The sequence below is a fragment of the Lepidochelys olivacea genome, assembly GCF_965140295.1.
Source record: "Lepidochelys olivacea isolate rLepOli2 genome assembly, chromosome: 16".
Taxonomy (NCBI): domain Eukaryota; kingdom Metazoa; phylum Chordata; order Testudines; family Cheloniidae; genus Lepidochelys; species Lepidochelys olivacea.
In genome coordinates this window covers 11,611,006-11,634,447 of record NC_140426.1, presented here as the reverse complement: position 1 = coordinate 11,634,447, position 23,442 = coordinate 11,611,006, and the positions used below count along the sequence as shown (strand labels likewise).

Here is a 23,442-nt window from a genome sequence, read left to right as displayed (position 1 = left end):
ATTTAAGTGATTTGTAACAGTTGTTTGGGAGACCAGTCCTGGGAATAACAGGCAGTGCTGCAAAGTAGGATCTGGGCCTAAGTGAACTGATAAAGCTGTGTGGACACAGTGCTATACATTAGGACTGAGGTGAACTGCCAAGGCTGTTATAAATTAGCACTGATCCCCAGTCTTTTTTACATTGGAGAGTCTTCATGGCAGAGACTGTGACTCTTCCAGGATTCAAATGTGCCCTGATACTTTCAGCATTATCACAGTATACACTGATTCGATGAATGAATGAATGTGGAAGTACAGAGAGTGATACAAATTAGGACTGAGGTGCATTGTGTCAGGTGTTTGGAGAGCTAAGGACTAGAATAATAAAGGGACAATTTACCCTAAGGATGTATCCAGGACTCTGCCTCAATCAGCACATCCTCTAACAGCTGTAGCATTGGTATGTAGAAAAAGTCCAGGTGATGAAGGAGAGCAGCAGACCACCGTACTGGGGCACTGGCAGAGGGAGACTGTTTGGGATTTTGACAAATCAGCACGTTTTGACTGACAAACACCTTTGTTGGAAAATCCCTCCCCAGCTCTGTGTCATGTGTTCTTGAGAAGTTTACAGTGGATGTTCTACCACTTAGATCCTGCCCTATTGTTCTGAGATCTCCGGAGTGAAAGTGGCTGTCCCACAGTGATCGTCTTTGCTTGTGTTCTGGTTTTGAACAGCAGTAAAATTAACTGAGGCGACAGTGAATGCTGGAGTTGCAGCTTCATCTAAACCATTAACCCAGCTGTGGCCCACCAGCCCACTACAGATGTGAAGGCGTAAACAGGCTCTTTCTCCCCCTTTATTTTGGAGGCACAAGGCATGAGGGCCTCATGTAGCTTTTGTTTAAGGGGCAGGGGAGAAGGTTCACATGCATAAACTGTCTTGACACCATGAGAGAGTGGAGATAAAACTTCCATTTGTTTACATGTCTCACAAACAGCAGATTTTTTTTTTTTTTGAATCTGTAGTTCTACCCTTGTGATATCTCCTTAGGGTTTGGTGCATGAACTGTCAGCATGTGATAGACTGTGACTTTGCAGCACAATATCTCCTAAACCCCTGCTGGTGAATTAATCCTCTCTCTCTCATCTGATTGATGGAGAGACAGACAGATGCGGTGTATAGTCTGTCTGTCCTTCTAATCAGCCTAATGAGACATATTGATACGTTGCCCCTCACCATGGTTACTGGGCACTTTGCAAGGTATAAATACTCTTAAAGATCTTAGATTTCTCTCCCTCCCTCCCACCTAAAACAATAACATGGCATTACAGTGGCCTCCCCAAATTCTAAACACAGTGCGTACTAAAACCATGCTGCAAACTGAAGCATGCCCAGGCTATGGCAGAAAATGTATTTTACAAACCTGTGTTCCCTTTTCCCTAATTTCGTGCTAAGAGTGGGAATTAGCAGCTGGATAACTCTGAGATTGTGAAGAACAACGGTTCCAGCAGTAACAGCCCCCCGCCCCAAATATTGTTTTGGCGTATTTGCAAAAGTATATTACTGGTGAACATGCAGGTTCAGAGAGACTACAACTGTGGAATAGAGCATACACGGAGTATGCCATGTCAGAGTACTGGGAGAGTAAGCTGGGTTGTTTCCTGGACAAGGTGTCTTCTTACGACCTTTTTGCCACTGCTCATGAGCTGCTACCATAACTCCTCACAAAGAACATTCCGCAAGTGACATGAAGCTCCCTCAGGTTTCTAGATTCGGCCAGGATGCTTAGAGATGTTTCACAAATGCCATGTTGTCAGCAGTCTGTTTCAGAAATGACCTTTTCTCTGAGTGCTAGAAAGAAACAGAGAGAGAGAACTGGGAGGTACAGATGATGGGGGGAGCAATTAACCACAATAAACACATAATAACAATAGATTATGCTTTTTTTTGCCCACCCTGCATATTGGGCACAAGCAGGGATCCACTCCTGACTCCATGCCACAATTTCTTGCAACAATTTACGACCCTCCTAGACATAAATCCAAGTTAGCCTGTGACTGGCCCTCCTTCAGAGGTGACCTAGATTGTAATTTTTTTGATAGCTCATTAACCTCTGATGTGCAGCCACTCTCTTCCCCTCTCCTTGATGGCACTGCAAGATGTTTGTCATTTTAAGTCGTCCCTCTCTGTACAAATCCATGGGGCCACTGGCTTTCTTTATGTTTCCCCGGTAACTGCATCTGTTACTTGGGCATCTCTGGAAGCTGAGTGACGATGCACCTATTTGAAGGCATTATCCAGCAGGAAAATACAAGCCAGGCAAACTTGTCTCTCCATGTCAAGCAAGGAGATTTGGAAAGTGCTCTCCAGCATGTCCTTGACACATCGTTATACAGAAAGCAATGTCTAGAGACATCCATGGATTCCGCAGTTGTCCTTTCACACAGAGGCAGGGATCTCCGGTTGAACTTTCAGCAGCCCCTCATGCATCTGAGTAACCAGCATCTCCTAGCCATGGGGAAGCTTCTAAAAATACCCCTGCTGCTTGCAAGCAGTTCTAGTCTCTTGACAAGAACGAATGTCTGTCCTCCAGCCTCATTTCTCAGGTTGCTCTGGCAGCGATGGACCTCCTGACAGCGGGAGAGGTGACTGAGGATTTCCCAAGGGAACATCTCGTAATGAGATTTTAATTGACAGGCTGTTCTCGTTCCCAGGAGGGCATTCATTTTCGTACCTTGAAATGTTTATCAGATGAGCCTCAGATCCACCGTAAATGTTCACTCATAAAACTTAGTGACAAGAGGGGAGTCTATTGCCTCTGTGTAATAAATACATCATGCTGGAGTCCTTGAGAGCCCAATTTCCATGAAAGCCACAGGTTACTGCAAACAGCTGCTTGCGAGAAGACACACTGACAACCAGATGTCTCAAACAGAAGGTTTACATTAAGGAGACATTAAAAAACTTAGCTCATAGGTGGCCCTAGACCAGGACTTGCTGTGGTCAGGACTTGGCTCCTGGTTTGCTTCATCCTGCTAGTCTCCTCTAACAAACCCCATATAACCCTAACACACGCAAAAAGAGACGCTTTCTCCAAATTTACAGCAACACTTTGTTCCAACTAAAGAGAAGAATCTGTCTAGACCAATAAAGGCCTGATGCTACTATGCATTTGTTCGATCCTTCCCAGGCTTGTGTGGTGCAGGGACGGTGCTTTGTTATGTCACAGGCTCTTCTTTTAACAGCTGTCTGGATTTCTGGGGAGTTGTTGTGGCCATTGCAACAGTGTCTGACTCTCAGCGAGAGGTGGAGGAAATAGACATGGTTAAATTGTCCCCACCCCCGTGCTCATCAGGTCAGGATGTGACATCAGCATGGGGCTTTAAGCCCCTCCTTTTCTTAAAGCAAATAACAGACCCCTGCTGACCGCAGCAGCAGGAGAAGATCCTTTTAAATGCAGGCGTCTCCACCAGCAGCTGCCTTACGGTAACTGGAGGGAATACGATGTACAGATGAGAGGCTGTGATAGCAGGGTTTGGAGTGCTGGACTCTCTATCCTCCCATCTGAGAGCCTGACAGACCTGGGTCAATTATCACTTGGGCGGAAAATCTGAATTTATAGCAAAGAAACCCCACAAGAGAACAAGACAACCAGGCACTGACCCTCTCCCCCACCTCCCGTCAGAGTCCTGGGGCGAGACCCTGCTCCACTCCAACACAGCTGTTGTTCCCTGTCTGCTCTGTAATCCTGCGTTGTACTTTCCTAGTGCCTTTCATCCTAGCATGTCAAAGTGCTTTGCAAGCAGCTAACTAGGCCCACGGCAGCCTTGGGAGCAAGGTGAGTATTGTATTCCCAATGCAGATGGGCAAACTGAGATGGGGAAGGGTGAAGTGACGCACCATATGGGGCACAACTGGCCCGGGGCAGAGCTGGAAGTAGCCAGTGCAAGACACCCAGCTCTCCCAAGCTCCCTGGCAGCACAGGGAATAGAACCCAGGAGTCCAGGTCTGCTACTCTAACTACTGTATCACACTCCCTTACGACAGTGCCTTTATCCATGCATGATCACTTCGAACGGCCTGAACAGTCACACCTTCCCATCTCTCTTCAGGCCCCAGTAACACGAGAGGGGAAAATGGCAGCAGAGGGCCATTACTTTTAATCCCTTCCATCATTTTTACCGCAGCATCAACCTCCTAAATCCTTCACTTTCACAGCAAACAAGATCAGTCCCAGGCTGGCACCAAGTTTAAACCAGCTGGCCGCAAAGTGCGCTGTGGCAGGCGAGGTGGAGCGGGGATGACATCATGTGGGGATGGGGTGGGGAAGAAGCCACTAAGCTTCAGTGGGTCAGGGGGCTTAGTGCAGCCAGTGTCAGCCCTGGCTGTAGCCAGCCCGGGAGTCTGACTTCTGCAGCCATCCCCTCCTGATCCTGCCCTTTCATAGGGGAATAAATGATTGTTTCTGGCAGCGACGGGGTAGCTCGGCATTAGGAAGATTTCATTTCCAGTCTTTGAAAAGGTGGTCGCTCTGGCCTGACATCCCCCCGCAGAGAGCACTTGGATGGTGGCCAGAATTTGATTGATGGCGTTAAATTGGCAGCCCAAGAACTGCTTCTGTAATTTATTACCCGGCCTTCACCAGCAGGCTTCTCTCTATTTTTCTCTCCTCTCCCCTGGTCTCTTTCTCTCCTTCTTCCTTTTTTTTTTTTAATAAAGAAAAGATGTCAGCCAAAAGTCTAACATTTAAGCATGACTTCATTAACCCTCTCAAACAAGTGAGCCACACCAGCTCCCCCCAAGAGAGCCAAGCAACCTGGCCGTTGCTGAGGGGGTTTGTCATCAACCCGGGGATAGCAAAATCCAGGTATCCACTTCCCTCCTGATCCTCCACTCCAGCATGTTCCTCCTTGGTTTCTCCTGCATGGAGCTGTTGCCTCCTCTGCTTGTCCGTCGGAGCACTTTGCAGCTGGTGCATCCCCTGGGCCATTCCATCACCTGCTGCTTCCCATGGTTGCACTCCCTAAGGCTCCCCAGCCACTGAGCAGAGCCAGACCCAACAAAGCAGCTGGAGTGAGACGGAAAGATGCTACCACATGTCTGCTGGAGGACAGAACAAACCCACCAGTTGTCCCCAGGAGATGATGGATAGAGGGAGTGGCATGGGTTTGCCCTGTGCTGCCATAACAGCAATGGCCCAGGACAGGCTGGAGGAAGCAAGCTGTGTGAGGGAGTTTTCAGTGGTGTCTAAAGGTAAAGGGATGGAGAGGGGGAAAGAGAGAAGAGGGGACATGGGAAACTATAGAAGGGACAAGAAGGAAATGGAGAGGGAGAGATAAGCAGATGGCACAAAAGAGGGAGAGAAAAGATGAGGGAAGCAAACACAGGGTATAGGAGATGGAATGGAGGAGAGATGGGACAGGAGGCACATTTAGGCATGTCCTGGAGATCTAGGCCTTCATCTGAAGCATCTGGCATAGGCTAGGGGCAGGATATTGGACTTGATGGACCATTGGTCTGAATCCATCCTTGGGGATCTGGGGTTATGAAGCTCAAGGCATGACCCTATTTGCACCCATTTTGATGCAGGGGATGATATTCATGCATTGTGCACTGCCCTAGAGCAAGTGGAGGGGACTCACTTGTGGGTAAATGCAGCTTCCCTTTACTGTAGCACGTAAGGGACAAACTCCCAGCTATTCCTGCCCATCCACACATCCATCTCCTGTTTGCCTTCTCAGCAATAGAGTGAGTGTCACCTCCCGCCAGTCTCTCCTGTTGCATCCACTTCAGTAGGCAGTTCCAAGGCAAGCAGAATAACACAGGTCGTTCCATTTGCAACTTCAGCCCAGAGTTGGACCACCCCCTCTTCCCGAATCACCCAACGGGCAGAGAACACCACACAATATTACTGATACCAAGATAGCTATGACACCTCCCTCACACACTCTGTCCTAACTCACGCCAAACACCAGCTGTCTCCAGAGCAAGCCCAGTGTAGGTATCAAAGTGTTGATTCACCCTGCTTCTTAGGGTCTGTCTACACTGCAGTCAGAGGTGTGACTGCAGCACAGGTAGACGTAAGTGAGCTAGCTAGCTTGAATAATGCTAGTAGTGAATCCACAGCACCAGGAGCTGTACAAAACTCTAGAAGCTGGACAGATTTAGACTGCAAATAAGGCATACATTTTTAAAAGTGTGAGTGCAATTAACCCAGGGTCGTGATGGATTCTCCACCACAACCATTTTTAAATTAAGACTGGATGTTTTTCTACAAGATCTGTTCCAGGAATCTCTATGGCCTGTGCAATACAGGCGGTCAAACTAGATATCAAGTGGCCTTGGAATCTGTGAATCTGTGTAGTCCAGTGGCTAGCCCATGCTGCCATGACTTCACTGCTATAGTTGTTTGAGCTAGCTAGATCAAAGCTAGCTTCAGTCATACCTCTGATTGCAGTGTAGACATACCTTCAATCTTCCAAACAAGAAAGTGTTTCCAGATGTGTGCTCAAAATAGGTTGGTCTTTTCTTTCTTTAACTACCTTCCTGTTTTCTTTCCTTTCATTCAGACAGACTGGGTAGTTCCCACCCATATAAGCCTTTCCATTCTTTGGCAAGATTTGACCTTTGAAGCAAACACCCGACACATGGTCCCCTCTCCGAACACACTGTAAAGGGTTCATGAATGTTAGTAGATCTTGTCTCCCTAAACTCGACAGGGAGAGCTCACAACTCGGGGCCCAGCTCACAATCCAGCTGGCTTGACTTTGAGAGAAGCTCAATGGGAATGTCGTTAGCATGAACTGGAAATGGCCATTGCTGTCTGACTGGAGCTGGTGAAAACACAGAAAGCTGGTTTCACAAATAATGTTGAAATTTCAAAGTTGTTTTCATTCTGTTGAACTAGGCCCACTTTTCTTCATTTCTTTTTAAAAATTGTATTTTTTTACTGTCATAAAAAATTCAAAAAGTATTTTCACTCTTTTTTGACAACTATTTTGGGGGGAAATTAGCCCCCAGAAAGAATGAAAAATGACAAAATTTGGACAGTGTTGAGAAGGGTTCATGAACATTTTTGTTCCTCCCCCCAAGAATAAGGGTTGTTTTCTGACGAAAACTCGTCATTCAAAAATGTGTAACTCATTTTATATCTACCCATTCCCGTCTACATTTAGTAATAGCAGGCATGTCCCGATGCTGTGCTGCAGACACAATGTTCAGAAGCACTGGACTCTTTTAGACATGAGTCTAAATCCTATGCTTGCTTACACCCAGTGCAATCCACATCGAAGTTAATGAACTCTATGCAGTGAAAGTCAGTGCAGAATATGACTCCTTGGTGTGCATTGTTTTAGCTATGGCATCCTCACTGAAAATATCAACTTCCATAATGGGAAACCTCCAAAGTGTTTCCCATTTTAACAATCTCTGGCAAGGATTGGGGTGGGGCGGGGCGGGCGGTATGTCACTGGTGAAGTTATGCATCTTGGATTGCAGGGAGAGGGAGCACCTCTCTGGTAGGGTGGTGGCTACTTAATGGAATTGTGTTAGCGGGAGTTGGAAGGTGTTGGTCAAAGCTCAAGCCATCACATCGAATGTATGTGCCTCCCGAGAAACAGAGAGTCGTACCTGGTTGTGGAGGCTTGATTGGCTCTAGTCACTGCTGTTTTGGCTTGTCGCTCTGTCATGCACTTCTGTCTGTACCGCACTCTTTTGTGACTCACGGTGAATTCTTACTTGGAATCTCAATTAGTGAGATGCCTCGGAGAGAGCAGCCGCATCAGAAAATAGCCATGCTCCCTCCCAAAGAATCGGGGGCTGAAGCACCAGAAAGCTTTCATAATCAAATAATCCCTATGTTTATACCTAGCTGACTGAGAGCGCTGCCCCTGACATGTCATTATTGGGAATTGACATTCCTTCGGTAACTGTAACAAACCCCAAGCCTAATTCCAGAGCTTTGCTGCGGCACCAGCGGGAGAGGGAATAATCTGTGATCTTGAGACTTTCAAACCACTCAAATAAACCCTCTTTCCCCACTTTTGATTTAGCACTTTGCAGGCTCTCACTAGGGGAGGGTTGGCCTCTAACTACTTAATTTTGTTTTGTCTTTTGGGTTTGTTGCACGTTTCCTTCTCTGCTGTTACAGAGTTGGGTTCTTCCTAGCCCGTTCCCCCTCTGAAGACTTGACAAATTGCAGAGAGGGCGGCTGTGCTTGGGTTCCTCCCTGGCGTAAGGCATGAGTGGGGGGAGGCAGGTATTCTGGAGAACTCCAGATAAGTAAGGGAAGGAGAGGGCAAGGTATTCCCATTTGGCTTGTCACTTCTCCACTGGCTTCCTGTAGCAGTGAGTTTGAGGGTTGTGCCATGGTGATAGATAGATGGCTAAAGGGATGGATAGGTGGATGATGGTGGATGACTTATGATGAGAGGCTGAGGGAACTGGGATTGCTTAGTCTGTGGAAGAGAAGAATGAGGGGGGATTTGATAGCAGCCTTCAACTACCTGAAAGGGGGTTTCAAAGAGGATGGATCTAGACTGTTCTCAGTGGTACCAGATGACAGAACGAGGAGTAATGGTCTCAAGTTGCAGTGGGGGAGGTTTAGGTTGGATATTAGGAAAAACTTTTTCACTAGGAGGGTGGTGAAACACTGGAATGCGTTACCTAGGGAGGTGGTGGAAATTTCTTCCTTTGAGGTTTTTAAGGTCAGGCCTGACAAAGCCCTGGCTGGGATGATTTAGTTGGGGATGGGTCCTGCTTTGAGCAGGGGGTTGGACTAGATGACCTCCTGAGGTCCCTTCCAACCCTGATATTCTATGAGTCCATGTTTCATCAGCTTCTTAAGAATCGTGATCAACTTGTTACTTCACTGGAGTTGCACCAGTGTAACTGAGAGGCAAATTTGGCCCCTGGGTTGGGGGAGGAAGCCCAGCTTCCAACAGGATGTTTGCTTCTCTCTCTCTTTCAGCCAACTGAGAAATAAAAAAAGAAGGGAGCATACATTAAACTCCGGAGTCCCCAGGGAGTTATTGGAGGAACAGTTGTGGTTCAGGAATGTATTGCCAAATCAGTCATATATATCTAGTTTACTCTAATTGCCAAAGATTCCGGTAAGGGTTGCTTTACTTGAGCTGCTCATACCACCCAAGCCCTAGCCCCAGCGGGAGTTTGCCAGTTTTGAAGCCATAGGGCAGGGCTCTGGAAACTTTCTGTGATAGGTCAGTACTACTGAAGAGGCTGTTACTGCCTAGAGGGCAGCCTAGGTTAGATGACCCAATGCAGTTGAGAGACGTGATGAATTGTATTCCCAACTTTTTATCTAGAGCAGGTCACTAAACCTCCTTGTGCCTCAGTTTTCACATCTGTACACTGGGAATAATAGTATAGATGCCATAACCCTTAATTCATTGTCATAGAACCATAGGACTGGAAGGGACCTCGAGAGGTCATCTAGTCCAGTCCCCTGCACTCATGGTAGGACTAAGTATTATCTATCCCATCTCTGACAGGTGTTTGTCTAACCTGTTCTTAAAAATCTCCAATGATGGAGATTCCACAACCTCCTTAGGCAATTTATTCCAGTGCTTAACCACCCTGACAGGAAGTTTTTCGTAATATCCAACCTAACTCTTCCCTTGCTGCAATTTAAGCTCATTGCTTCTTGTCCTATCCTCTGTATCATCTGTAAAGCATTTTGAGATCCTTGCATAGCAGGAGCTATGGACATTTAATTACAGTAAAAACTGTGTTATCCAGCCCTGTACCAATCGGAAAGCTCTATAAATCCGGCATTTCTAATCTTCAGAGAAAGTCCGGTGTATAGTCCAGTTGGCGAGGGGCCGCGGTTCCCAGCCAATGGGAGCTGCGGAGTCAGCGCTCGGGGCAGGGAGGGGGCAATGCACAGAGCCGCCTAGCCTCGCCTCGCCTCCACCTAGGAACAGCAGGGATAGGTCATGGCTTGCGGGGAGCTGCTTCAGGTGAGCGCCCCCCTGGATCTGGCACCCTGAAACTTCTCCCGTGCCCTAACCCGCTCCCGCACCCCGTCCTACATCCGAACTCCCTCCCTCTTAGTTAACCTGAATTTTTCTCTTACCAGCACCCCCCCATTTCCCAACATGCCAGACAAAAAAAACTTTTACTGTAATTAGGAATCAGAAGACAGACTCTATCAATCTATCTGCTGGCAACTGTTAACAGAACTGTTTTGTGTATGTGACAGGACAAACTACCAACAAAACCTAGGAGCCCTGGCTAGAGCTAAGTGAATAATTGTTTTGGGTTTTTTGGTGGTGGCCGAACCAAAATTGATATTTTTTTTCTTGCCGAAATAAAAAACCGAAAAAAATTTCAGTCTGGTCGAACAAAATGTTTTGGATGTTGAATCAAAACAACATCTTGAAACAAGTTGTCTGTTCGAATTGACATTTTCTAAACAGAATGTCAGTTCCAAGGGATTGTAACAGCTCATTTTGTAACAGCTCATGTTGAAAATGTCAAAACAAACCATTTCAACATTTAAAAAAAGATCTTTTTTGTTTGATTGGTTGGTTGGTTGGCTTTTGGTGGGAGGGTTATGCACAACTATTGGCTAAATTCAACCTGAAAAATGAATTTTTCGGCAAATTTACTATTCCCCAAAACAATGTCACCCACCTCTAGTCCTGGCTCCTAGCTCCCTGGTCTAACTGCTTCCACCTTCTTGCTATGTCTCCGTCTGCTATTCTCCATTCCAGGAAAGCTCACCTGATCTTAAGGAGGTTGGAGAAAGTTAGCAGCCACTGTTCGACCCTGCTCCGCAGTGCCTATATCCAGAGCCGCACTGACACCATGCCGTACCTGTTCTGCCGCAGCGAAGAGGTCCGGCCAGCCGGCATGGTCTGGTACAACATCCTAAAGGACACCAAAGTGACGTGCGAGGAGAAGATGGTCTCCATGCTGCGCAACATGTACGGGGAATCCAAGGGGCGGTGAGGGACGATGTTGGCCTGGAGCTGTGGAAGGGAACTCCGAGGAGTCATGGACGTGTGATAACCTGAGTAGCTGGTGGGCTTAGAGGAAGGGTGACATTCAGATGGAGGGGACAGCGAGGCCAAACTGGACTTTTTGACATGGGCGGTGGAGAAACAAGAAATCAGCCAGTTGGACTTTGATTTCCCTTTTTATTTTATTTTTTAAAATGAAAATGCCTAATTTGACTCAGTAGCACCGTCTCTCCTTTTTAATCTTTTCTTACCGAATTTCCTGGACTACGCACTCCAAATCTGAGAGGAGGAGAAATCCAAAAGAGCCAGGTCAGGGCACAGGAGAGCTAGCTGCGCCCTCCCCTGCTAGCTTTGGAAGCGGATGAGGTGGGAAAGGGGGCCCGCTGCCTTAGAGCGTCAAGGAGCCAAGGCGAAGCGTCTCAGTTCTGGGAGGCGACACCGGGAGCTGGAGGCACCATCCTGAAAGCGAAGATCGTGGAGATTAACGCCAGCCGGGCAGGTGCAAAGACATTGCAGGCAAACTGGGGTTTTTTTAACACTCTGAGTTTGCAGAACTGCTGCTTGTGGAGTCTTCGTTTGCAGGGCTCCTGACAGGTTGTTCTGTGCATTAAAGATTCATATGAAGTCCACTTTACCCGCCTGCTGGGTATTTTTTGCCAACACACGTCTCTGCCATGGCCTTTTGCAGGGTCTTTTTGCAGAACTACCTAGGGAGGAAACGAGTCTCTTCAGAGCTCGGGTAAAAGAAATGCGAGTGTCGGGTAGAGGATTAAGAGAAGAATCCCAGTAAGTGGAACAATAAGACACTTCTCAATGCTGGATTGGGGTGGGGGTGACGGGAGCTAAGCATTTAAAGAGGGCGGGGAGGGCCTCTTTTTGTCTGCAGACTTCTTCTATAAAGCCAGATATCTCTTTGTTCTCAGCTCCTGTTTTTGTAAGAGTTCTGTGCTCGTGGGAAAACCCTATAAGGCAGCCAAGAGCTAGATAGACATGGAGACTCTATCATCTTTTAGCATCTGAGATGGATAAGGTTGGCACACGCTGATGGAGCAAGGTGGGAGGCTGAGGATAGAGGATAGAGGAGAGCCCAGTGAAGTAAGTGGGAGCCTTTCAGTGGTGCCAGTGAATTCTTCTTTCAGTCCAGAAGAGGAGTTTGATCTGGGCCTGAGTTGGTATCTGCTGAAGAAGCAACTCAAGCAGGCCCAAGACTGAATGGAGACAGAGGTTGGAATTTCTCATTTGTGAGGTCCCACAGTGTTCACTGCAGAGCAGATGGGGGCTGACCAGTCCTCTTACCTTAAAGAAAGAGAGGGTAGGGGAAGGATCATTAATAACACAAAGGAAGAACACCCCTTCTTCTCAGCTCTTCTGGGGCTGTGAAAACACTATGTGTTTGTACAGCACCTAACACCAATGTGGCCCAGTCCCTCCTGGGGCCTCCAGATGCTACCACCAGACAAACAATAAATAATAGCAATAACCTTCAGAGAGTCATCTGTGGTAAGCTCCCCCAGCAGCCCTCCCGGCTCCCCTGAGTCCAGACCCAAATTTGCTTAGATACAGACCTGTAGCATCTTGGAGCTGAGGTCCTGCCTGCTGCTGTGCCGCTGAAGGGTTAATCCCATGGCACCTAAAACACCCTACACTGTGATCTTCCTTCTCCCTCCCATTGGGCCGTGCTCCTGCTTTGCATGCCGTTAGGCCTCAGGAGATTGTGAGTTACTGGTCCCCATTAGTCAACCGTTCCCTTTGCCGTCGGTGGGGCCACACTGAGAGAATGCGAGAAGAGATGAAAAGGTCAGAGAGCCTCTTCCCCCTGCCCCTCCCCATGCCCGTGCATAGGGGCCAGCCACAATATGCAGGCCCTGTCCAGTCCGAGTGCATCCATGGACAGAAGTCGACTCTTTTTCAGAAATGCCGAGACCGTGCAAGCTTCCGCTGACTTTGCGAGGCAGCTCAGTACCTCCTGAAATCAGGCTAAAGCTGAGGAGGCAGTGTGCATCCACACTGTGGGGGGGGGTGGGGGGGGCACGGGGGGGGGGGTGATTTCCAGCACGTATCCCTGCTAGCTTTGACCAAGGTAGCACACTGAAAAGCACAGCATCGCCACCACAGTGCAGGCAGCTGCGCTGGCTACTCACCCAGGTACGTACCTAGGGGCTCGGGCCGGATGGGACTTGGGCGGCTAGCTCATGCTGCCGCAGCTACGTTGCAATTTTTAGTGGGCTAGATTGATTGGAGCTAATGGCGGGTACATCAAAGTATACCGCCAGCTGCAGCAGAGACATGCCGGTAGAGGGCTGCGAGGTTGTCCTGGCCAGCCACACGCCCCAGAGCAGGCACTTGACAAGGAGCACACTGCAGCCTCTCCAGTGATGCTGCAGCGGGCCCACTGGTTTGTACTGGCCAGCGGGAATTCTGGTTGCGTTTCAGCGGCTCCTCGTGCAGGCAAGCCCTTGGGACCCTTTCCAGCTCCTGAGCCTGCCAGGGATGCCAGCCAGGATTGAATTGCTCGTACAGCTCCTTTTAAATATACACCCCTTGTTCCGACCCTATAGGGTAGCGGGCGGCTCAGCTGCCCCGGGCATCACATGTTCATTCTGGACATGGGAGACAAGGTGAAGGAACTATTTGTTGCAATCTGCTATTGTGACACAAACAAACTTCGAAGTGCACATGAGGTCCTGTTTGATGCCCTGGCTGGTGTTTTGGCACCGCACTGCTGTGCTGTGTTCCGATTGCGTGTGCTGCCATGAAAAATACCAGCCGTGGCCGTGAGAGAAATCTGTTGGCAGCCCTAGCACCCAGCTGGCTGGGCCAGAGTCTTCCCATCCTTACACCTGGGTAATCCCATCAGCTTGTCTTGACTGTGCCTGGTTTACAAGGGGGTGAGCGAGAGGTGAATGGGGACCCCGTGATTCACGTGTGATAGCATGTGACAGCTCTTGGGGGGGCGTGCCTGGCATGTGCATGACCAGCAAGTGTATGTGCAGGGGGTGTATAACCTGGGCTGTATCGCTGACACGGCGTGTCTGTGTCTCATCATGCGAGCTGGGTGAGCCGGGAGGCGTTGGAGGTTTTACAAATTTCATTCACTTTTTTTTTTTTTTAGGTGCACAGGGGTTTGGACCATTTCCTGTCCCTTCCCCATATTCGACACACACAATTTTGCTTGGTTTTTCAAGGAGGAGTCATTTCTTGCTTTAAAAAAAAAAAAGGGCTTAAAACCAACCTGCAAGTGCCAAGGGGGAGAGGAAATCTGTGGATTAACGGTGGGAAGGAGGCAGTGTTGGCTGTGGACAAATCAAATGCTTTGTCTGTAATCCTAGAAAAGTTGGTAGATACCAGCAACAGCATAGGGCTACTGCTAGACGGATGGGCTCTCTAGCTAGAGCTGCGTGTCCTATGAATTAGGATCTAAGACTCACTCCAAAAGCTGGGCTGGCTTGAGTGGGTGAGTCAGGGCACATTTGGTCATGACAACTTTTTGCACACGTTTTGCCTCTGATTGTGCCATTTGCACGTGCCTTCGGTGTAGGGTTCAAGTCATGGCAGGAGGTAAAGAGTGCACAGTGCCCATCGAAAGCCAATCTTCAGTTACAACAGCACTGAGGCTGCTCAGACTTACACAGCAAGCAGAATAAACGGTGCAGAAAGATGGCATAAAGTCACCTTAACTCCCAGCCCTCCGTAGCCCAAGCGTCAGGACAGAGGAACTGAGAATCAGGCCCAGTGTACGAAACACACATGTACATCGTCGGATCTGGGTGTATGAGCACAGCAGGTTTGTGAGTACAGTACACTGCAGCGTGTAGATGTGCCGTGTGGGCCAGTTTCTAGCAGTGAAGGACAGGGAACAGACTGTTGGGAATCATTAGGAAAGGGATAGATAATAAGACAGAAAATATCATAATGCCGCTATGTCAGGGGTGGGCAAACTTTTTGGCCCGAGGGCCACATCAGGGTGTGAAACTGTATGGAGGGCTGGGTAGGGAAGGCTGTGCCTCCCCAAACATCTTGGCCCCCGCCCCCTATCCGCCCCCGCCCCCTAACTACCCCCCTCAGAACCCCCGACCCATCTAACCCCCCTGCTCCTTGTCCCCTGACCGCCCCCTCCCAGGACCCCCCCCAACCCTAGCCCCCAGAGAGCCCACCCCCTATCCAACCCCCCTGCTCCCTGGCCCCTGATTGCCTCCGGGCCCCTATCCACCCCCCGCAGCCCCCTGACGGCCCACTGGGACTCCCATGCCCTATCCAACCCCCCCCCCCCCGTTCCCCATCTCCGACTGCCCCAGAACCTCCGCCCCATCCAACTGCTCCCTGTCCCCTGACTGCCCCCCAGGATCTCCTGCCCAACCCCTGCACCGCCCTGCGCTCCGCCGCCACCCCCTTACCATGCCACTCAGAGCGGCAAGAACTCGCAGCCCACTGCCCGCATGGCTGCAGGGGAGGGGGAACAGCAGGGGAGGGGCCGGGGTCTAGCCTCCCAGGCCAGGAGCTCAAGGGCCTGGCAGGACGGTCCCATGAGCCAGATGTGGCCCACGGGCCATAGTTTGCCCACCTCTACTCTATGTAAATCCATGGTACACCCACATCTTGAGTACTGCATGCAGATGTGGTCGCCCCATCTCAAAAAAGATATCATGGAACTGGAAAAGGTTCAGGAAAGGGCAACAGAAATTATTAGATATATGGAATGGCTTCCGTAGGAGGAGAGATTAAGAAGACTGGGATTTTTCAGGTTGAAAAAGAGACTGGGGGAATATGATAAGGGGGGATATGCTAGAGGTCTATAAAATCATGACTGACGTGGAGAAAGTAAATAAGGAAGTTTTATTTACTCTTCATAACACAAGAACGGGCAGGGGGGGTCACCCAATGAAATGAATAGGCAGCAGGATTAAAATAAACAAAAGGGCGTATTTCTTCACACAACACAGTCAACCTGTGGAACTCTTTGCCTGAGGATGTTGTGAAGTCTAAGATTATAAAAAAAGAACTAGATAAGCTCATGGAGGACACGTCCATCAATGGCTATTAGCCAGGAAGGGCAAGGATGATGTCCCTAGCCTCTGTTTGCCAGATGCTGGGAATGGGCGACAGAAGATGGATCACTGTTCATTCCCTCTGAAGCACCTGGCATTGGCCACAGTCAGAAGACAGGATACTGGGCCAGATGGACCACTGGTCTGATCTGATTGGCTGTTCTTATGAACAACTTCGATTTACCCCAGCAGAGAATCTGGCCCCATATGTCTGTGTTTATGTGCCCAGCAGGGCTGTGTGTGTATGTATTGTTGGTGATAGAAACAAGGGAAGGGAGGCTTCCCACTTTGACAGCATATTCAGCTGTGATGCAATGTGCATAGCCCTCAAGATCAAAGCTAGTTAAAAGCAGTGAGCCATGGTGAGTGCTGTGAGGGTACCCAAGAGTTAGGTGCCCGAGCCAAACAAAACCCAGGAATGATTTGAGGTGGCAAATAAAACATCTCACAACTGAAAGGAAGCTTCTGGATTTCCTCACTGGAAACTTTGGATGATGTTATGCGCAGGCTTTCAAGCCAATCTGTTACACTTTCCTGTCCCACAAGAGCTGACAGATCGTAGCATATGTACAAAAGTGTTCCCTGCCTACCAGGCTGCCCCCCTGCCTGAGCATTTATAAACGCCTTCTCTCTGCAGGTTACAGACTTTCCTTAGAGGAAACCTTATCCTAAGTCCTCCCCCTGTGCACAACACCCCTCTCTTCCCCCTAAAGAACCCCCCACCTCCTGTAGCGCCTTCAGGAAACTCACTGGCCAAGTCTCCTACTTCTCCAAGTCACTGCTTTGTCTTCAGCATGAACTACTCATCTGTTTAGGGGGGTGGAGGGATGTTGGCAAGGATGTAAGGACACTGGAATCGATGCTGGGAATTGGAGGTGAAGACAAGGGGATTGAATCATGGAAGGAGGATGGGAAGAGGGGAATGGATCATTTTTAACTTAAAACAGCAGTATAAGCATGTAGCTACCAAGCCACATAGCTTACATCACACGGAGCTCCTCGTACATTGCATCCATATCTCCCAACCTTGGTGTGGCTTTGTTTGGGATTGGAAGTTCATTTGGGACTGTTTTCCTCTGTGTTGGGAACATGCCTAATAGATGCGGCCACTACTACAATGTAAATAATAAATAGCGGTGCAATTTTTGTCATGCCAACAATGCCCTTTTCCACCTGGGCTGGCTAAGCCTTGCATTTCTTGTGGTGGGTGGAGAGGGTAAACAGGAAGGAGTTCTTAGGAGGAAGCATTTCAGAAGGACTCAGCACGATGGGTGCGCATTGAGTGTTGAGCTCACTGGGAAATCTGCACGCATGTCAAACAAGCTGGGGTAACTGTTTTAGGCGCCAAGTCCCACTGATTTGCAATAGGACCTAGGCTCCTTGGGTGATTTTGAACTTTGTACTCTGTGCCTATTCAGTTTCATCTGTGTGAAAGGGATAATGAAGGTTAAAGCTGACGATAAAGGGCCTGATTCTTATCTCACACATAGGTGTAAATCAGAAGTAATATGACCTGTACCACCCTGCTCTCCTATAGGGTGTTTCATCCACACAGCTCACAGTGCATTACAAAGGAAGTAAGCATTGTTAGCCCCCATTTTCTTTAGCCACTTGCATTTTCTAAAATTAAAATAAAATAGCCCAACCCGCCTTTCCCATCCTAAATCCAGGGCACATAGTGGGGAGGGTTCTTCCGGCTGGGATCGTCCAAGGAGCTGTAAGGGAGCTAAACAGCAAGCGCTCACTGAGATTCAATTCAATGGGGCCATGGCTTCACTAAATCGTGTGATTGGCACCTGGATCAGCCTAGCTGGGTGTGAGCAGTCACCTTGCAAATCCCTACCTGCATCAATGACCACGGGGGGACACTAGGACATCTGGCATCAAAATCCCATAGTTCTTTGCGCTGCCATCGGCAGAGTCACACTCTCGTTCTTTCCCCGTGACTTGTGGGAGAACTTGACGGTCCTTCTGGGCACATGCAGGGAATTGTGGGAAGGGGCCGGAGTGGTTTTGCCTGTCTCCTCACTGCAAAGTGGGTGGGTTGGTAGGTGCTGGAGCTAAAAGTACTGGGGGTACTGATACACCCCTGGCTTGACGGGGTATCTATTATATCCAGGGCTTACAGTTCGGTTCAATGGCTCTCAGCACCCCCACTATAAAAAATGTTCCAGCCCCCCAAGTGAAAGACGAACATGGATTCTAACCTGAGTTTAAAGCACCAGCAACTTCAGGTGAGATGGTTGTGAGAGTGGATTGGGGCAGGGCAGAAAGATTAGGGGCAGCAATGTAAAAGCCCAAATTTACTCTGCACTGTAGATATACGCTGGGAGACTACATTGGTAAGTTTGAAAATCCAGGCTAAGATAACCTTGCGACCTTCCTGAAACTCCCTTTTGGGTCAGGACCCCCCAATTTGAGAAACACTGGTCTCCCCCGTGAAATCTGTACAGTACAAGGTAAAAGCACACAAAAGACGAGATTTCACAGCGGGAGACCAGATTTCACAGTCTGTGACGTGTTTTTCATGGCCATGAATTTGATAGGGCCCTAGCTTTGGGCACCATCCATGGCTCTCCTGCCACTCTACGTCTTTGCCCGATCATACCCCTGCCACGGCTATGCCCGCTCTGTACCTTTGCTACTGTCTCTGCACCTTGCCCTCTTTCAGATTCCACGCACACCACATTGGATGCCTGGCAACTGTAAAAGATTTGGACTGGTTCTGCTCTTTTTTATGCCAGGGAGGTCACATGAAATAAATGAACCTGCCTTCACACTGCCTGAATAATGTGCTCCCAGTTTGTTCATCAAACAGAGATACCATTTTACACCAGGAGATATTTTCCCAGACGTCACAACTGTAACTCTGGTCTAGCCCTGGGGGCTTTTATTTTTATCTTCCAGGGCTGCCCCCGACCTCTCTACTTCAACCACCACCTGGGAGCATTGGAGACATATCCAAGGCATTGCAGGAAACCTTCAGGGCTATTCAAAAAAACCAAACACCTTTCCAATGATTTGCATTATAATTCCAAAAAGTTTTTATGGTTTTCCAGATTTTTTTTATTGTTTTTAATGATCCGGCTCTGACGTAGCTGCCGCCAATCTGACCCTCTGGCTCTGTTCTTTTTTAATGATATAGCATAGAAGGTGCGGCCTGCATAAAGGCCACTGGGATGAGTAAAAGGGAAGGGCGAGGTTGAAAGATAAAATGCCACGTCTTTGCTTCATAGTAAACAGCAACTGTTGTCAAAAAAAAAGTGGGGGGGGGGGGGCAAAGGAGTGCTGATCAGGACTTTGTCAAAGGGCATTCCACGCAAGACACAGTGTGAACGTAGCACTGTATCTAAGGCCCGTCTACGTGAAAAAAGTTAGGTCTACCCAGCTACTTTGCTCAGGTTCCCACTTGCAAAAAAACCCCAAGCCCTGGCTCAGACCAATTGCACCTAGATGTTTGCATGTCAAGTGTAGACAAGTCCTAAGGGGAAATTGCTAGGAGCTACTGGTCTGAGCCAGGGCTTGGGGATTTTTTGCAAGTGGGAACCTGGCAATGTATGGCAAACAGGGGCCTGGCTGGTCCAGCGCCCTATCTCCTTGTCTTATCTGTGGCTGCTTTAGCAGTGGGAATTTTCTCATTAACCTTGAACTGGCTTTCAAGGAATCTCCTGACCTGAGGTTCTTACATCAACAGCCTGGTGGGCTGGGTGGGGTCTGCTCTAGGTCTGCTCCTAATGTATTGCTGGAACACAGGCACAAATGTGGGCATACACAGCTACTGAACTCCCTTTGGGTTCCTTGGAAGTCCCAGCCCGTGTTTCTGTCTCAGGCGCTCCCCACCTCTCGCCGCAGAGTGACAATGAGCGGCAGAACCAAAGCTAGAGATGATGACGTCTACGCTCGTGTGGTGGTGCACGGCAGGGTGCCCAGCTAGCAAGTGTGAAAAATGGGGACACTTTTTTGGGGGGGCGAGGGGGGGTTAGTTATGTATATAAGACAAAGCCCCTAATATTGGGACAGTCCCAATAACAGCGGGACATCTGGTCAACCTAGCGCAGGGCAAGGCCTGTGCATCATTTAAGCCCGAGCTCAAGAACTTCTGCCTGGGGTAAATGTCACCCATAGAGAAAAAAGTATCATCTAACACAAATTCTTTCACCCATGGATTTCAAAGGCAGCCGGTATCATTATCCCCATTTTACAGATGGGGAAACTGAGGCATGGAGAGGCGAAGCAACATGCCAAAACCTACAATTAAAGACAGGAGTGGAACCCAGGTCTCCTGATTCCCAGGCTAGTTAGTATAGCTACTGCACAAAACAGCCCCCTATTGTTATGCTGATGGGGGGGGGGAGTGCTGCATAAGTGGGTCCCATCCTGAAGTCATTTACCCAGGCCAAATGCTTGGATTCCTGCCGAGGGTCAGGCCCCTGAGTACAACTTCCCTGTAGGCTGGACTGCAGCTCACTCGCTGGCTTGCTTTCTCAGGCAAGCACATCACTGCCAGAACTGTCCCTCGGGTAGGGCGCATTAGGGCAACCGCTCCGGGCCCCGCGCTTTGGGGGGAACCCATGGGCCAGTGCGATTGGCAGGCGTGGTCGGTCCCAGAAGAGACGAATCCGTCACTTCCACCCCCCCCCCCCCGCCCCATGCTCCCCCCGCGGGCAGGTGCGATTGGCCAGCCCAGTCAGTCCCGGATGAGACGGAGCTGTCACTTCCTCCAGGGGCCGTGCCCCCCCAGGGACGGCCCTGGTCATTGTTCAGCCTTATGGTGGGGGCCCAAGCACTAAGTGCTGGCCAACCTCTGCTCTCCTCGAAGTCAAAGCTAAAAGCCTCCCGTTGACTTCAATGGGAGCAAAGTTAGGCCAAACGCTGAGCACTTTTCGGAATGCCACGCACCATGACATAAGGCCAAATACGCCCAGTGGCGGATTAAAGATTTTGCCGCCCCTTAGGCCCTGAAATAATTGCCCCCACCCCAGAAGCCCCCCGCCCCCGCTCACCTCCGCTCCGACTCAGCCTCCTCCCCGGAGCGTGCCACCGAATCCTGCTTCTCCCCGCTCCCTGCCAGCGCTTGTGTGCGAAACAGCTTCATGCGGCTGGGAGGGAGGAGGAAAGAGGGGGGAACGCGGCACACGCAGGGGAGGGGGCAGGGCCGGGGATTTGGGGAAGGGGCTGGAATGGGCGCGGGGAAGGGGTGGAGTTGGGGTGGGGCCGGGGGGGGTGCAAGTGCCCACCGGTGCCGGGGGAAGTTGACGCCTCTGGTTGCTCTTACAAATTTGCCTCCCCTGCAAATTTGCTGCCTTAGGCCTAGGTCTTGTTGGCCTAGGAGTTAATACGCCGCTGAATCCACCCCGTTCTCAGTGGGGTGGCAAAGCTGCATGTGGGAGCAGACGGGGGAAAGGCACGACCCACCGCGAGGGTTGCTTGGCACAGTTGTAATTTAGTACATTTCTCACCCGCCTTAGGGTTTAAAATCACACCGCAGAGGTTGACAAGCCCTCCCCCCCCCCCCACGAGGTTTTGCATGACTGGATGGAAAGTTATAGTGTTGAACTACTAATAAACTGTCCAATAAAAAGGATTCCCTTCCCCTTTCTTTCCAGCCTCCCCCTCCTCCTCCATTCCCCTCTTGTAAGGTCATTTAACAGCCTCTGTGATTTGCAGCATTCTTCCACGGTGGAAAGAATGGAGAGTCTCACTTACCACAGTTGGGAAGAAGGTTACTGTTCATGCCAGTGCCCCAGATGAGGGCAGCCCAATTTGGACGGAAGGGGTAGGGAAACGACATCATTTCCTAGGAGGAAAGGGCTCTTCTGCACTTTGATCTACAGTCTGGAAAGAAGGGGTGGCTGGGAATATCTAGGAGAGAAAGGCTGTCTTGTAATGACCATGGTGAACCAGTCAACAGGCTGGGAGAGGAATTTGGTCTGTCATGGAGACACTGTGTCAAATTCATCTTGGGTGTAATGCTATTGAACTCAGTCTGATCTGGTCCCTGACATTATCCATCCTGAGTCTCCCCTACAGATGGAGGATGCGCCAGTGAAGGGAATAGAGACTCTCCAAGAAACAGGCCGCCCTATTCAGCAAAGAGCTTTTGATTTCGTGTCGCAAGTTGGGCACTCAAAAAGCAGAGGTTGGGCTTTGAAACCGTTGGCCCCAGGATCCCCACATATCACTGCTTTCCAAGGCTCCACTCTGAGAGCCAAGAATTTCGCTGGACTGGGCCAAATACGCTGGAAGAGCCAGAGAGATATTGCACTCAGTTAAATATTAGGCACATTTCCATGTTGTACTCATTAAAGATCTAGAATTATGGGAGACATGGGAAACTGTGCAGAGATGACTTGTCAGGAAGGTAGACAAAAGGATAGAAATTAACAAAACGCAATCAATTTGCGCCAAGCTGTTTATCTCCTAGGAGCAAATCAATCAAACCATTTTTTTCTTAAAATAATTGGGGACTGCTCCAATGTCCGCAGAAATAAATGGAAAGATATCTAGAAGCTTAGGCGCTAAATCAACAATCATGTGGCTGACTTTAAGCCTGTGTTTACGTCCCTTGCTGATTCAAGCCCTTCATCATGACTCTTACATGGCTCTCACCGAGTGAGAGAAGCCCAAACCCTCTGTTCATTGGCCATCTCACTGCACTTCACAACCCAAGTACATCACTTTGAACCTGAAGATCTAAGAGACGTTTGATGAATTTTGCTTTGAGTAGTTAATGCCAGATCATTCGACGTTTCCTGTTTGCATGTGTGTGAATGTATGCATGTGCCAGGGTGCGCGTCTGTGCATTCATTTGTTCAGCATGTGGCCTTGTTTTACACTGCAAAGGCATGTTTTCTTTGTAGTTAGGACTTTCAGCCTCAGTCACCATTCATAGTCCTGAAATGCTCCAACTTGTTGAGCAGAATTAGGCTCCTCCCATCAGCCCCTATGACCTCTTTGAGGAGGTGTTTGGTCCCTCTTGGGGGCACTATCTGGCTGGAGTTTTTGCAGTGAATGTGACAAACCCAGGCTTACCTGGCTTGGATATGGCCTCATGCCTCTCAGTGCCACATACTTTGACTCTCCTTGGAGAGCAGTGTCAGAGGACCCTATGGAGAGGTTTGGGATTTTCCAATTCATCTTAAATTGGTTTTTTAGGGCGACTGCTGTAATTGCACAGAGGCAATATGCTCGGGGTTGTTATGGCTACAGATAGTTTGATACTAGTGCACTACTATATCACCATTCGTGATCTGCAATACACCTAGTAGAGGAGATTTAATTTATGCACAAGTCATGAAACAAACATGATTGAAAGGGTTGCAGGTGTTCTGACGTTAGCAGGAGTAAGGCCTCAAAGGTATTTAGGATCCTATTGAAATTCATGGCAATTGGGCTCCTAAATACCTTTGAGACTCTGGGCCTAAGCAATTTAGGA

The 23,442-nt window shown here is 49.1% G+C and overlaps 1 protein-coding gene across 4 annotated transcripts in view; it reads left to right on the top strand.

Moving 5' to 3' along the window:
* Positions 1-11,591, top strand: part of ASTN2 (astrotactin 2) — a gene marked incomplete at its 5' end in the record, with an annotated part of 616,673 nt that extends 605,082 nt beyond the window's left edge. For all 4 annotated transcript variants that reach the window (XM_084650529.1, XM_084650531.1, XM_084650530.1 and 1 more), the window contains one exon: positions 10,714-11,591. In XM_084650529.1, coding sequence (XP_084506655.1) covers positions 10,714-10,951 — 238 coding nt within the window. In that variant the 3' untranslated portion in view covers positions 10,952-11,591. The remainder of the gene's footprint in view (positions 1-10,713) is intronic.
* Between the last annotated feature and the right edge of the window lie 11,851 nt (positions 11,592-23,442).